Source organism: Heteronotia binoei, unplaced genomic scaffold (genome assembly GCF_032191835.1).
Source record: "Heteronotia binoei isolate CCM8104 ecotype False Entrance Well unplaced genomic scaffold, APGP_CSIRO_Hbin_v1 ptg000055l___fragment_3, whole genome shotgun sequence".
In the NCBI taxonomy this organism is placed as follows: Eukaryota; Metazoa; Chordata; class Lepidosauria; order Squamata; family Gekkonidae; genus Heteronotia; species Heteronotia binoei.
Genome location: NW_026799985.1, coordinates 1,074,835 through 1,089,583, shown reverse-complemented (window position 1 = coordinate 1,089,583; position 14,749 = coordinate 1,074,835). Strand labels below are relative to the sequence as shown.

General features: G+C 44.0%; 1 protein-coding gene across 1 annotated transcript in view; it reads left to right on the top strand.

Annotated features, from left to right (window-relative positions):
- Positions 1–6,945, top strand: part of PRRC1 (proline rich coiled-coil 1) — a 51,285-nt gene extending 44,340 nt beyond the window's left edge. The window contains exons 8-9 of the mRNA XM_060263406.1: positions 4,239–4,341; positions 4,869–6,945. Coding sequence (XP_060119389.1) covers positions 4,239–4,341; positions 4,869–5,078 — 313 coding nt within the window. The 3' untranslated portion in view covers positions 5,079–6,945. The remainder of the gene's footprint in view (positions 1–4,238; positions 4,342–4,868) is intronic.
- Positions 6,946–14,749: the final 7,804 nt, after the last annotated feature.

Sequence of the window (14,749 nt, the reverse complement as noted above, 5' to 3'; positions counted from 1 at the left end):
TAAACAGCCCAAACAGGGACTTTGACTGCCTTTTGTTCTTCCTCCCCTCCCACCCATCTTCTTTGGGCCATACCTGCCTCTTCCCCTTCCTCCCAGCATGGTCCAAGATAACTTCAGACCAGTGGGTCCTATCCATAATCCGGCTGAGTTATGTGATCAAATTCCATCAGAATCCACCCATCCCGTCATTCATTTCCACCCGCCCTTCAATCACCTTAAGAGAGGAGGTTCAGTCACTTCTTCTCAAACAAGCCATCAAACAAGTTCCCTTAAATCAAAGGGGACTCGGTTTTTATTCACGCTACTTCACGGTCCCAAAACGAGACAGAGGTCTTCGGCCGATCATGGACCTTCAAGCCTTGAATCTGTACATCACCTACCACAAATTCAGAATGACCTCACTACCCAACATCCTCTCTCTTCTAAATCGGGGAGATTGGATGGCCACACTGGACTTACAGGACGCGTACTTCCACATTTCCATTCATCCCTCTCACAGGAAGTACCTAAGATTCACCATTGGAGCAGCCCATTTCCAATACCGGTCTTTACCCTTTGGCCTTTCTACAGCCCCCAGGGTTTTCACCAAGACTATGGTGGTTATCACAGCCCATCTGGGATTGCAGGGTATAACCCTGTTCCCGTACATACACGATTGGCTCCTTGTGGCAGAATCCAGGACCAGCCTTTTGCGGCACATTGCCATCACTCTCTCTCTTCTTCGGGAGCTAGGACTGCAGATTAACCAAAAGAAGTCGCACCTACAACCCTCTCAGAGGGTGCAGTTTATAGGAGCCATAACAGACACCCTTGCCTGCAAGGCCTTCTTGCCTCCAAATCGGGCAGATAATGTAATCAATCTTTTTCAGAGCTTTCGGCGCAGTCCCACTGTCACAGCCCGCCGAGTACAGCGTCTCTTTGGCCTCATGGCCGCCACCACTTCAGTTCTGGTCTTCGCCAGTCTTCACATGAGGATCCTGCAATTATGGTTCCTCAAACACTTCAAATGCAATCTTGACTCTCCATCTCGTCTGATGACCATCCCTCCAGAAGTTCTATCCTCTCTCACCTGGTGGCAACAGCTGCATCATCTGATGGAGGGGGCGCCCTTCCACACACCATCCCTGTCTGTCACAATAACATCGGATGCATCCCTGTGGGGTTGGGGAGCACATATGAACGGCCTTTGCGTGGGGGACAGGTGGCCCAGTCACCATGCACACCACCATATAAATATCTTAGAACTGTTGGCGATTTTCCATGCCATCCAGTCTTTCCAGACGCTTCTCAATGGCAAAACATTAGCCATTATGACAGACAATACAACAGCCATGTCCTAATAAACAGACAGAAGAGTACGGTCTCCCACAGCTTCTATATGCTTGCTCTGAACATTTGGGAAATGTGCATATCAATGGGTGTGTCCTTGGTGGCGACACATCTTCCGGGGGACTTGAATATGTGTGCAGATTTCCTCAGTCAAGGGGGTGCCTCGCTCCATGAATGGGAGCTCAACTGGGAATTCCTTCGACCCCTCTTTCTAAATTGGGGAACTCCGGAGATAGATGTTTTTGCCACACGCAACAACAAGAAATGCAAGCTCTTCTGCTTCAGGGGGGGAGCAGATCCTCTGTCCTTGGGGGACGGCCTTCTCATTCTGTGGAATCAACTTCATGTGTACCTGTTTCCGCCCATTCCCCTGATCACCAAGGTAGTGCAGAAGATATTGAGGGAAAGGCCTGTGGGCATCCTCGTGACACCCTGGTGGCCCAGACAGCTCTGGTTCTCCCTGGTCCTTCATCTAGCCAATGGAACATTTCACCATTTTCCGCAGGCCTCAAACCTTCTTCTCACCCACCAGGGTCATGTGGTGCACCACGATGTGCCTCATCTGAAATTAACAGCTTGGCGTCTGCAGTGAATCAACTGTTGGACAGAGCTCATTTTGTCATATTGAACAGCAGGAAACCATCTACACAGAAATCCTTTTCCTATAAATGGTCGCGATTCGTTCAGTTTTCTTCTGATTTGTCCTTAGACCCGTCCACAGCGGGCTTACCTACAATTTTTGATTTTCTTCTTTCCCTTTTGGATAAGGGGTTAGCAGTCTCATCGTTACATGTTTACTTGGCTGCCATCTCTGCTAATCATTCTCAGATCGATGGACATTCTGTTTTCACGCATTCTGATACTAATAGGTTCCTCAAGGGTCTCTCTAGACTGTATTCTTCTGTGAGACAGCCTACTCCAACTTGGGACCTATCATTGGTTCTTCATGCGCTGTCAGAAAAACCCTTTGAGCCGATGGCCACTTGTTCTCTCCAATTACTGGCTTGGAAAACTTCCTTTTTGGTGGCAATTACTTTTGCAAGGAGAGAGGGCGAGCTAGCAGCGCTCAGATGCGAAGCCCCCTACTTGTGTTTCACCAATGAAGGAGTAGTGCTTCGTCCAGATATCACCTTTCTTCCCAAGGTGATTTCTTCCTTTCACTTGAACACTGCAATCTACCTTCCAGTATATTTTCCCAATCCGGCTAATTACTCTGAATGGAGACTTCATGCCTTGGATGTGAAACGAGCGCTATCGTTTTATCTCCATTGTGTAAATTCCTCCCGGAGGGACTCCAGACTTTTTTTTTCTATGCCACTTCATCTTTAGGGCAGCAGATATCGTCCCAAAGGCTTTCTAAATGGATAACTGAAACCATAAAACTCTGTTATCTATTGAGCAAGAAGCCCCTGCCAGGGCCCATATGAGCCCATTCCACTCGAGGCATGGCGACTTTGGTGGCTTTCATGAAGGGTGTTCCGCTACGGGACATTTGTAAGGCTGCCACCTGGTCCTCCCCGCATACTTTTGTGAATCATTATGCATTGGACCTACGCCTTCGCCAGGATTCGTCGATGGGCCGTGCTGTTCTGCAGTCTTTTTCCTGCCGATGGACTGTTGCACCCTCCTCCAGGTATGATTTTGGCTTGCTAATCTCCCATCAGTGTGATGCACAGAGACTACGAAGAAGATGAACAGGTTGCTTACCTGTAACTGATGATCTTCGAGTGGTCATCTGTCACACTACCCGCTCTCCTTCCCCTCTGCTGCCGGTCCATCTTTGGGATCATGCAGTGGTCAGAAGGAACTGGTGGGATGTCCACTCCCGTCTCAGTGAGCATGTGCAGTGGGGCTTCTGGGCATGCGCACTGGGATGTCGGCGTGGAAATCCGCAGCTTTTAAGTTTACCAATCGAGATCGGCGCTGGCGCCTAATCCCATCAGTGTGACTGCACAGATGACCACTCGAAGATCATCAGTTACAGGTAAGCAACCTGTTCAACCACATGGGCACCAGCCACTGCATGGTTTCCTTGCCACCTGGTGGTGAGAGCCAGCTGACAGCCCCCAAACTGGGCATGCCGCTCATTGGCTGCACCCCTAAGACCCCTTAAGGGAGTTCCCAAAATGAGGGAGGTGGGTGTGCAGGGACAACCTCCCCCTCACCCCAAGGATCAAAACTGCCCAATCAAGCTTTGATGAAAAAAACTGTGATGAAGTACAAGGAACCAAATATACTGAAATGCAGCTCATAACAGCCGAAAAGCAGGGAAGGTAGGGAAGCCAGAACCAGGTAAGGGTGAAATCTCCATGGCAGCCTTTCTAAATAGGGAAGGGGCAGACTGGAGTGAGAACTTCAAACTCCCAATTCTCCTGGAGTTCCGCCCCTCCCAGGCTGGCCCAGGGAGGATGCAACTGGCTGGCCTTGAGCTGCCATTGGGGCCAAGACCTCCCAGGATCATATAGCCAGCTTGGAACAGGTGAAAGGCATTTCTCTGCTCAGTCCTGGACTGCAAATGTGGCCTCTGGGTAAGTTTGTGCTACCACTTCTCAGAAAGCCACTGAATTCAGTCGGACATACTACCTACTGCATATATGTCAGATTGACAAAGCACAGTCTTAAGAATCAGAATCCTACTGAGAGCTATTTCTGTCAGGAAAGTGTTCTTATGATTTCAATGTACGTCTGGAATCCTAAGTATACTTCCTAGAACTAAGCCCAATTTAATAGCATGGGACTTTCTTCTGAGTATGCTTACTTAGAATTGCTCCCTAAAAATGGTTTCCAATAGAATAGTCTTAGTAAAGTGTAGTTGCCTTGCCTTTTGAAGCCACCAATCCATTTGTTCCATTTAGTTAATGCATATCATTAGACATCGGTAGGATTTCATATATTCTTTTCTGCTACAGGTGGTTTGACATTGGTTGCTTAATTGTAGAGGATCCAATCAATGGTATTCATCTTGAAACATTTACACAGGCAACACCAGTACCTCTGGAATATGTGCAACAGGTGAGTTTCACCCTCAAAGAGTGGAATCCTCCAGGGTCTGGGAACTGAAACTCAAGACCTTGGAGTTTGCTTCTGATATTTCTTGCCATTAAATTATCAGCTTCTTTTTCATTAAGTATGTAAACAAAATGTGGATTAGATTTTCATGCATACTGCTGACTACTTTTACATATTATTTGAAGGGGTGACATATAACAAAGAGAAATAATTAAAACTTTATTTGACTCTCTTTAAAATGTTCAGAAAACAAAAGTATACTAGCTTTGCAAACTGATAACTTGGTTTTTCTGAGCAGCTAATATCAATGTAATATCCGGAATATTTAAGAAGTCATAACTTCATAAGGTTACTTAGGATTCAGAACATAACAATTAACTTATTTATAGTGAAATCTAATGCAGGATATGAAATCAGCCACACCAACATTCTCCCAAATAATATTCCTCTAAATAAAGCTGAATGTGTGCTATTTCACAGTATTGGGTTGTTTTCTTCGGTTCTTACACTGTCCTTAATTTATTTCACAGGCTCAAAATCTGACTCCTCAGGATTATAACCTACGATGGTCAGGTTTGCTGGTGACAGTGGGTGAAGTGCTAGAAAAGAATTTACTTCATGTCAACAGAACAGACTGGCATGTTGCATTCACTGGCATGTCTCGTCAACAAATGATCTATAGTGCGGCTAAAGCTATAGCAGGAATGTACAAGCAATGTTTGCCATCGAGGACCATTTGAAAGGGGGAGGGGAAACCTCTGAACTTTGAAGAACATTCATTCCTCTGATAGGTTTTGGAAGAAATTGTTTTATCTCCAGCTATTTAGCAATCCTATACAAATGCACCTCAGCTGTACATTTTATGATTCTTTTTAAAAAGTGAAGGTATCCTTTGGAACACGTAAGTGAACACTTCTCAATAGTTTAATGTAATTAACAGTGCAATTCTAATCACAATTACATCTTTCTAACTACATTGGAGTCAATGGGCTTAGAAGGGTGCAGCTCTGTTTAGGATTGCACTAATAACTTTCCAAACATAGAGAATACCCAAAGGGGCATATTTTTAGCAAGGCCAAAGAACATTAAAATGAGAATACAACTGATGGGATGCATTTAGACACTAAATTTTAAACACAATTTTTTTCACATTTTTAGATGTAGATCAATGTGTAATTGTTGCTATAGGAATGCCAATTCAGAATAAGCATGGAAAGCAAGGTCAAAATGAATAATCTCTCATTGTATGTTTGCAGGAGTATGATACTTATGTGCAGATGTCTACAGAAATTATTGGGCTTCCAGCATAAAATTTCTCTTTGCAGATTCCCATTTCAGCACCAGCATGTTAAGAATCATGCAAATATAATTTAAAATGATTGGATAAGTATCTGTTTCTCTGCCAAGGAACACATCCCAAACCAGTTAACTGAATCTCTGCAGTCAAATGGATTCTTCCTCCTACCCTTATAACCATAATTTATTTTGAGCTGGGACAGCATGAAAGATACACCTTAAAGATACTGGGCATTACTGGATTGCTGTTGAATAGGTTAAATGATAGGACTGAAGCACAGAATAAGAAAAGATGCTACCTTTTGTGTTTTTTATTTGTTCTTGAATACTTTTGTTGGCTTTAGTGACCTTTGAAACTGAAGGGAGAACAGTGAGACATAAATCTCTGTCATGATTGATAAATGAAAGTATCTCAGCAGTACTGTATAATTCACTGATGTTTGTCTAGTAACTTACTGATCTAGAACTGTCATTTATTTTTCTTGCTACAGGAGAATTGACATCAAATTAATACAGTAAATTATATTTCCCTAAAGCAGAATAGACCCCTACTATATTATTAGTTTTGGTTATATACTGTTTAACACGGCCAGGATTTTGCCCACTGCATCTATGACCCCATATTCTATGGTCTGGCACAATTTCTGATCCAATTTGTAAAACTGCTTATGGAAGAGAGAATTTTGATATTCTTGTACTTTATACAAAACTCATTCCTTCTGCCTTAAATATAAGCTTCCTTATTGATACTAAGCTTTACATTTTATAGCAACTTTGAAAAGTAGTTTTATATTAAATATTCTGGTTAGGCAGTTTCTTATATTTCTAGCTGATATAATAAACATTTTTCCATTCTTTTCTAAAATTGTAAATCAAAATTATATAGATTTTGTTCCTATAGAATTGTAATTTCTTTTTGCTTTAAACTGTTAAGTATGATAGTAGTTCATTGTTGAGTATTTTAAGAGACTTCTTAAAACAACACAAATACAGCTATAGATCGATTCTAACAGCATCATTTTTCTGCAGAGTGGAATTCTTTTGGCAAAAAGGAGGGGAGAAAATCTTACATTATTTAGTTTGTAACTACACAAATGAAGTAGATGGCTAATGCTTACCTACTCTTATTTTTTCTCCTGCATAATTAATCAAAAATAATACTCTTTGTTGAGAATTTGTTGTCTTTTTGTTGGAAAAATATTTGAAAAGGAATTTCCAGAAGCCTATAATGGCTCACGTCTGAAGTATCAGCTAAGTAAGATGTTCTTAAGACTATTGTGGGTGAAATAAAATAATGTCTTTCATTCAAAATTAGTGCTTCCATTACTCACATTGCAAGACGAAGAACCGTAATTATATATGTATGTCTATATGATTGAATGCTGTCCTGTATTTCTTTTGTTGAAGAAAAATAGTTTTGAACTTCAGTGCCTTCCTAATGAGTATCTAATATGAGAAGTCACTAAGAAAACCAAACAGTAATGGAGCGTCTTGAGAATGCTGATCCTCTGAGGGCATCTTTGTTCCCTCACCATTGGGCAAAACTAAAGGTGATGTTGAGGAGCTGTGATTGGATCTTCCCTGAGCTTTTGTTGTAGCAGGAACTCCTTTGCATATTAGGTGACACACACCCCCCCGATGTAGCCAATCTTTCAAGAGCTTGCAATAGGCCCTGTAAGAAAAGCCCTGTAAGCTCTTGGAGGATTGGCTGCATCAGGGGTGTGTGGCCTAATATGCAAAGGAGTTCCTGCTACCAAAACCCCCTTGGATCATTCAGCATGTAACTGAAGCTCAAAAGATATTGGAGGATGTGCATTTGGTTGAAATGGAGAAAAATGCAGGCACAATAGGGATGCCTGTCCTTTTTATCACACCAGATCCAGTGACTTGGGGGAGACGGTGATCTCTGTTGGGGAGACAGCATGAAAGAAAGGAGTTATTCCTGCTCCAGCATGGAAGTCCCAATCCAAAAACCACCCCGTCCCTGAATGTAGTGTTTTTTAATGTTTGAGTTATGCATCAGGAGTTCTGTGTCATACATAGTTAGAAAGCATGAAGACACTGTATGCAACACAAATACAGCTATAGATCGATTCTATAGGTTCTGTGTTAGGATATGGACTGGCATAAATTGGAAGGTGTCAGTGACGAATGGGCAAAAGTCCTGCCCTTTTCCATCAACTGTCAATCCCTTGTATGCCTGTTTGGTATACATGAAGAGCCAATGGCTTATCAGGGCCCATAGAATTTGGGAGGAGCCAGATGGGAGGGAGGAGCCAAGAGAGAATGTCAGTTTGAGCTGGGATTTGTGCCTCCAGAAGGTTAGGCTCGGGGAGTCCTTTCCCAGGAGGCAATATAAGTCTGTATTTTAGGGAATGCAGCTTAATTTTATTAATGTTTTAGGTTCTGGGGAAAATCTAGCTAAAGATCTGGAGTTTTAGGAGGAGCACACGCACTGGGATTCCTGAAGTTGTAGAACAGTCAAGTATTCACTTAAAGAGTTTTGAAAGTTTGACTGACAACTACTCTATGTGCCCCATAACGGTCAACTGAATGAGCCCAATGAACTCTGTATGTTACACTAAGAAACAGTTTGAAGCTACTTTTCTGAACATCTTTAGTCTATTAGTGTAGGATGTGCATTACAGTTGCGGTTTTTTCCTGTTTCAATCAAGTCCTAAGGCAAGGCATTTCTAGATTTCTGTTTAGCATAAAACCCTGCAGTTTAAACTGCAGAGAGATTGTCAAGCACACTTATTTCTGTAACATAATTGTTTCTTAGACAAAGAGCAGGTCACCAGCTCTCTACTGCTACCCCTTATTTACAACCATTGGGCAAGTAATAAATCCATCTGGCCCAAGGATGTTTATGCTACAACCTGGCTGGTACCACTTCCAAGTCGCCTTTCCCACAGGTTCACACAGACAACTCTTATCTTCTGCTAGAGAAGTGTGACAAAGGGAGATGTTTTTAATAGCCTAAATTCCTTAGTAATAAAAAAGATAGTGTTTAACAACCTTTGAACCCGTGACTCAAGTATGCATCTATAATGTAACCTTTGAAGATATCCTATATAGCAACTGTGTAACCCTATATACGTCATTACTCCCAAGGCTTGCGTCCTTAGTACAGCTTCTGAATTTCTAACAATAAAACAGCTTTGATTTAAAACAAAAGACTGCTTATTGAGAAATATTGGCGCTTGACATTTTGGGAGTAATCCTACCTGGGGATGTAACCGACTTGGAAACTTTGTACCCAAATGGCTCCAGATAACAGAGAAGCCCCCGAAAACCCAGAATGACCAATTGGCGAAGATCAAGGACCCGACACAGCCCCGAGATAACCTCCATGGCATGTACTTGACACCAGGAGGCCGGCAGGCCAAGGATCTCTGCTGCACATACAGCGGCTGTTTATAACCCCAATGGATTGGGGCCCCAGGAGGTCCACCAGACTAATGGACGAAGCACTCAGAGAGAGGTGATCTTGGTGCTGCCCCCCCCCCCATGCACATGGATGGGAGATAACAGTGACCAGGGCACCTCGGAGGCGAGTGATGGAGATGGTCGAGAAGAGTGATGCCCTGATCCGATCCCAGATGATGAGGAGGAGGAAGAACAAAACCCCGACCTGCGGGACTTCCTCCAAACGATAAGATTGGAAATGGCAGAGATGGCCAAAGGCTTAAGAGAAGACATGCAAGCCAACAATGCATTCATGGTCCAAGAGGTGAAGAAACAACTAGAATGGGCATTACAGCCACCGGCGCAAAGAAGGGGGCAACCACCACAACCACCACCACCGCCACAGCTGCTTCACCAACCTCAGCTGCTGGTACAGCCACCGTCGCGAGATTACGGGCGAGGCCACGAGCTGGATGCCACCTTCAACGAAGACCCTGAAGAGATGGAGTACTTTTCAATACAAGCCAATAGCTTTATGTTCTACTGGGGGCACACCTTTCCCGATGAATTTAGCAGAGTGGATTACTTAGGTTCGAAATTGAAGGGGGCTGCCAAGAGATGGTATGTGAGCCTGTACGAGACCAGGAGCCCCAAACTAGACACGGTAGCGGCGTTCCTACGAGCCCTACTGACGCAGTATGAAGATCCTTTGCAAGATACCCGAGCACTGACCACCCTGAGGGACCTACAACAGGGGCCCATGTTTAGTGAAGAAGAAGCAAATGAGCTTTCTCCACATCGAGATATGGACTGTGCTATAGAATTGATTCTGGGGCAGAGCCTCCCTCGAGCTAAACTATACTCCATGGGGTGGGCTGAAAAAGCAGAACTTCGCAAGTTCCTAGACAAGAACTTAAAGTGGGGGTTCATCAGACTGGCTACAGCCCCCCACACTGCCCCCGTGCTGTTTAGGAAAAAGAAAGATGGGGGGCTCAGGCTATGTACGGATTTTAGGGGGATCAATGCGATTTTGACCTCGAATGCATACCCCATACCCCTAATAAAGGATTTATTAATCACCGTGTTGGAGGGAAAGATTTTCACCAAGCTGGATCTAAGAGACGCTTACTTCTGGGTACACATAAAAGGGGGGGATGAATGGAAGACGGCATTAAACACACCGATGGGACAATTCGAATGCTTAGTCATGCCATTCGGGCTACAAGGGAGCCCGGGAGTTTTTCATGAACTTTATAAATGAGGTCCTGTGGAAACATTTGTACTGAAGGGTAGTGGTTTACATGGACGATATGATTATTTATTCAAACAACCTCCCCTCCCATGTGAAATCAGTGAGGGAAGTCTTAGCAACCCTCTATGAAAATCAGTTGTATGCAAAACCATCCAAGTGTGGGGTCCGGTTCCAGCACGCCCAGCTTAAGGACGGCGGCGACTTTGTCTCTGATTAAAAAGCTAAGCTTACAAAATTTTAAAACTTTCTACTGATGTTTTACATTCATCTACTGCTGCTTCAACTTTGTTCTTCCTTCTTGGCAAGGGTGGACAAGTTTTATCTTATCTGGTTTCACTAACGAGACAATTACCAGCCGCCCATTTACTGCCAGGAGTGGATGTTTAAGAAATTCCGGCCATAGGATTTTATGTCTTTCCTTCAAGTCTGGATTTGGAAGTTTATTCTTGGGCGGAGGAACCTCTCCAAGTTGTGAATTTTGAGAGATCATTTAGCTCCTCCTTTGAGAAAAGACTGTTTGAAGTTTTAGAGTCATTATTATCTCCACCTGCACTATTCCAAGCATTTTCCTTCTACCTCTGGATTGTATTTTAAGTTTTCTGCTCCAACATAGTTTTTTGTGGTTTGTGCTGTCGCTGTTTGCCAACAATGGGATTGAAAAGGACATATCCTTTTGAAGATGAGGTCTTCCAACTGTCACTCAAACAATCCAAATTGGATCATTTATTTTCTGCAATACCTTTGCAAAACAGGTTTGAGTGTTTGGAGGCTGTTGCTGAGGAGGGTGAATCCCTCACCCATCAAATCACCCCAGAGACTGAGCAAGGTATGCCTGGATTCTTATATCCTAAAGATAGACAAGCTACCAGACCATGGGACGGGTTGGAGCTGGAGCTGCTAGCTCAACAAACAGTTTTAGTTGCTGAATCCTTAAACAAAATATTCCAAGCCCAAGAGAGGATGTTGACCCTGCTTCATGAACTGAATAACACCACGTCTGTCAATAAGGCTAGCAGCCTAACAATCATTAAAGAGAACCCAAGTGTGCAATCCCAGCCTGACAATCATAATGGTGACCAGAAGGCTAATGTAAAAGCCTCCTCTCAATCAATCACTTTTTATTTGTATCCCGCCCTCCCCGCTGAAGCAGGCTCAGGGCGGCTAACAACAAGAATTCAATATACATTATACAATATAACATTTTAGGTACAATTAATTAAAATCAATTAAAATTCTAAAAACAGTAAAATTAATATTTTGTGCTATTACCTAGATGGCAAACTTTTACTTAGCAGTTCTAATTAGTGAAGGCCATTTGAAACAAGATGGTCTTGCAGGCCCTGCGGAACTGTTCAAAGTCCCGCAGGGCCCGCATTTATTCTGGAAGTTGATTCCATAATTGTGGAGCCATAACAGAGAAAGCCCGAATGCGGGTACTTTGGAGTTTTATCTCTTTTGGCCCGGGGATGGTCAGCAGGTTCTTCCCTGCTGACCTCAGTGCTCTCTGGGGTTCATGTGAGGAGAGACGGTCCCTAAGGTAGGCAGGTCCTCGGCCATATAGGGCTTTAAAGGTAATGACCAGCACTTTGTAACGAATCCGGTAAATAACTGGCAGCCAGTGCAGTTCACGCAGCCCTGGCTGTATGTGCTCCCACTTTGGGAGCCCCAGCAGCAGTCTAGCAGCCGCGTTCTGCACTAGCTGCAGCTTCCGGGTTCGGCACAGAGGCAGCCCCATGCAGAGAGCATTACAGTAATCTAATCTCAAGGTGACCGTTGCATGGATCACTGTTGCCAGGTCCCGACGCTCTAGGAAGGGAGCCAACTGCCTTGCCCGCCTCAGGTGAAAGAAGGCTGACTTGGCAGTGGCTGCTATCTGGGCCTCCATTGATAATGAAGGCTCCAGTAGAACTCCCAGGCTCTTGACCCGGCGCGCCGCTTTTCAGGAGGGGACGGACCAGAGCCTCTTTTGGGGGCATTGGAAAGCGCCCCTCCAGGAGGAATCTATTTATGATGTCCCGTAAAGGACATCCAAGCTCCCTCAGGCAAGATTTAATTAGCCAAGAGTGGCACGGGTCCAAATCACAAGTTGTTGGGCGTGCAGAGGAGAGAATTCCGTCGACTTCCTCCAGGCTGAGTGGGTTGAAATGATCCAAGACTAAACCAGAAGACAGGCATGGAGCCTCCAGTTCATGTACTGTATCCAATGTGATGGGCAGGTCCTGGCAGAGCGACGAGATTTTCTCTGCAAAAAATTTCGCAAAAGCCTCACAGCCTATTTCCAATTCTCTAACATTTGGCCTGCCCTGGGGCAGTGTAGTTAAATATCCAATTATTTTAAACAATTGTGCCGGGCGCGAATTTGCAGACGCAGTCTTGGCTGCGAAGTAATCTTTCTTCGCAGCCTTGAGTGCCATCTCATAAGACCTCATAAACGATCTAAAGGATGTTCTCGCCGCTTCATCACGAGTGCGCCGCCACTGCCTCTCTAGTCGTCTAAGCCCTTGTTTTAGCTGGCGTAACTCCAAGGTATACCATGGAGCCAGCTTCGAACGAGGACGCAGAGGACGTCGAGGTGCGATCTCATTGATTGCCCCAGACAGCCAATCTTGCCAGGCATCAACTAGGGCATCAAGGGAATCGCCAGAGGACCAGGGGGGGAAACCCCCAGGGTTGTTACAACCACTAGAAACAGCAACCAGACCGTGTTCGGTAGTCTCATTGGATTTTATTGTAGAGCTTTCCTCCTCTCAGGGGAAGACTGTAATTCTTGTAGTAGTGGACACTTTCTCAAAGAAACCCACTTCATTCCATGCTCTCAAATACCCATGGCTAAAAGACTAGCTCAACTATTCTTCCAACACGTGGTGAAACTAAATTTGTTTCCGGATAAGTTAATTAGTGACAGAGGCGTTCAGTTAGTTGCCAACTTCTGGCGGGAGTTTTGTAAATTAACTGGAATCGAGCAGGAATTGAGCTCTGTGTACCACCCCCAGACTGATGGACAGACGGAAAGAGTAAATGCATTGCTGGAGCAATACTTAAGATGCTTTGTGAACTATCAGCAATCCAACTGGGCAGAGTTGCTTCCATTTGCAGAATATGGATACAATAACAGCATACATAGCTCCACTAAATCATCCCTCTTTCTAGTAGTGAATGGGTATGAAGGGAAATCTTTTCCACAACTACCGGGGGAAACGATGCCTGAAATACCATCAACTTTTGAGCAATGATGGGGAAAGTTGGGGAAGGCTTGGAACAACATTCAAGAAAATTTGGAATTGGCTAAAGAGAACTACAAAAAGCATTACTATAAGCATCATTCACTCACTTGGGACTTTAAAGTGGGAGATACAGTGTTCCTATCTACCAAGAACTTGCCTCTACCACAAACTTACCCATATGTTCCCCAGAGAGTGCTGAGATCGAGTTCTCAAAACCTGCTTGCAATCCCCGGGCCAAAGGAGGCCCGACTTAAGTCGACCAGAGACAGGGCCTTTTCAATCACAGCCCCTTGCTGGTGGAACCAGCTACCAGAAGAGGTGAGGGCCCTGCGGGACCTTGGGCAGTTCCGCAGGGCCTGTAAGACAGTCCTCTTCTGGTTGGCATACAACTGATCGGTACTTGAAAATTTCGAATAGAAGGCTGTAGTATGGTACTTTAGTAAATGGCTTTGTTTTACTGTTTTTACTGGTTTATTGTTTAAATGTTGTAAATTGATGTATTTTAAAACTTAATTCTATGTTAGAACTTTTGAGCCACTTTGGTGGGAAGGGCCGGATATAAACTAAATGAAATGAAATGAAACTTCTAAAAAACTGGCATCCTATATAGCAACTCTGTAACCCTGTATACGTCATTACTCCCAAGGCTTGTGTCCTTAGTACAGCTTCTGAATTTCTAACAATAAAACAGCTTTGATTTAAAACAAAAGGCTGCTTATTGAGAAATATTGGCGCTTGACAGAGATATGCAAGACATCAACTGATGTAATATTGAGCAAAACACACATGGAACAGACAAATTCTCTGAAGAAACAGAAACTTGCATGTTAGACAAATTGCCCTCAAGAGAAGTGTGGGAGGATTAACTAGGTGGGCAAGGATGGCAAAAATTGTACAGGAGTGATAACCCATGTATACCAAAGTCAGTCCTCCCAGGAGTCCATTTAAATAACGAGGGAATTTTTACATATGCAGGCCTAGGAAATATAGGTAGGGAAATAATAGAGACGTTTGCATTATCAGGATTGCAGTGTTCATGTCTGATGAGTTGAGAAGAGAGACTCTTCAGCAAAGACGAGATAAGGGAGGAGGAGCAAGAGACAGTGATTATCAGTTGGACCCTGTCAATAGTGGGAAGCATTATGACCTTCAAGACCTCAGCCTTCCTAACCAATATTACCACTGTCTGATAAGGGTTCAGGTTCAATTTGTTAACCCTTAATCATTTTAA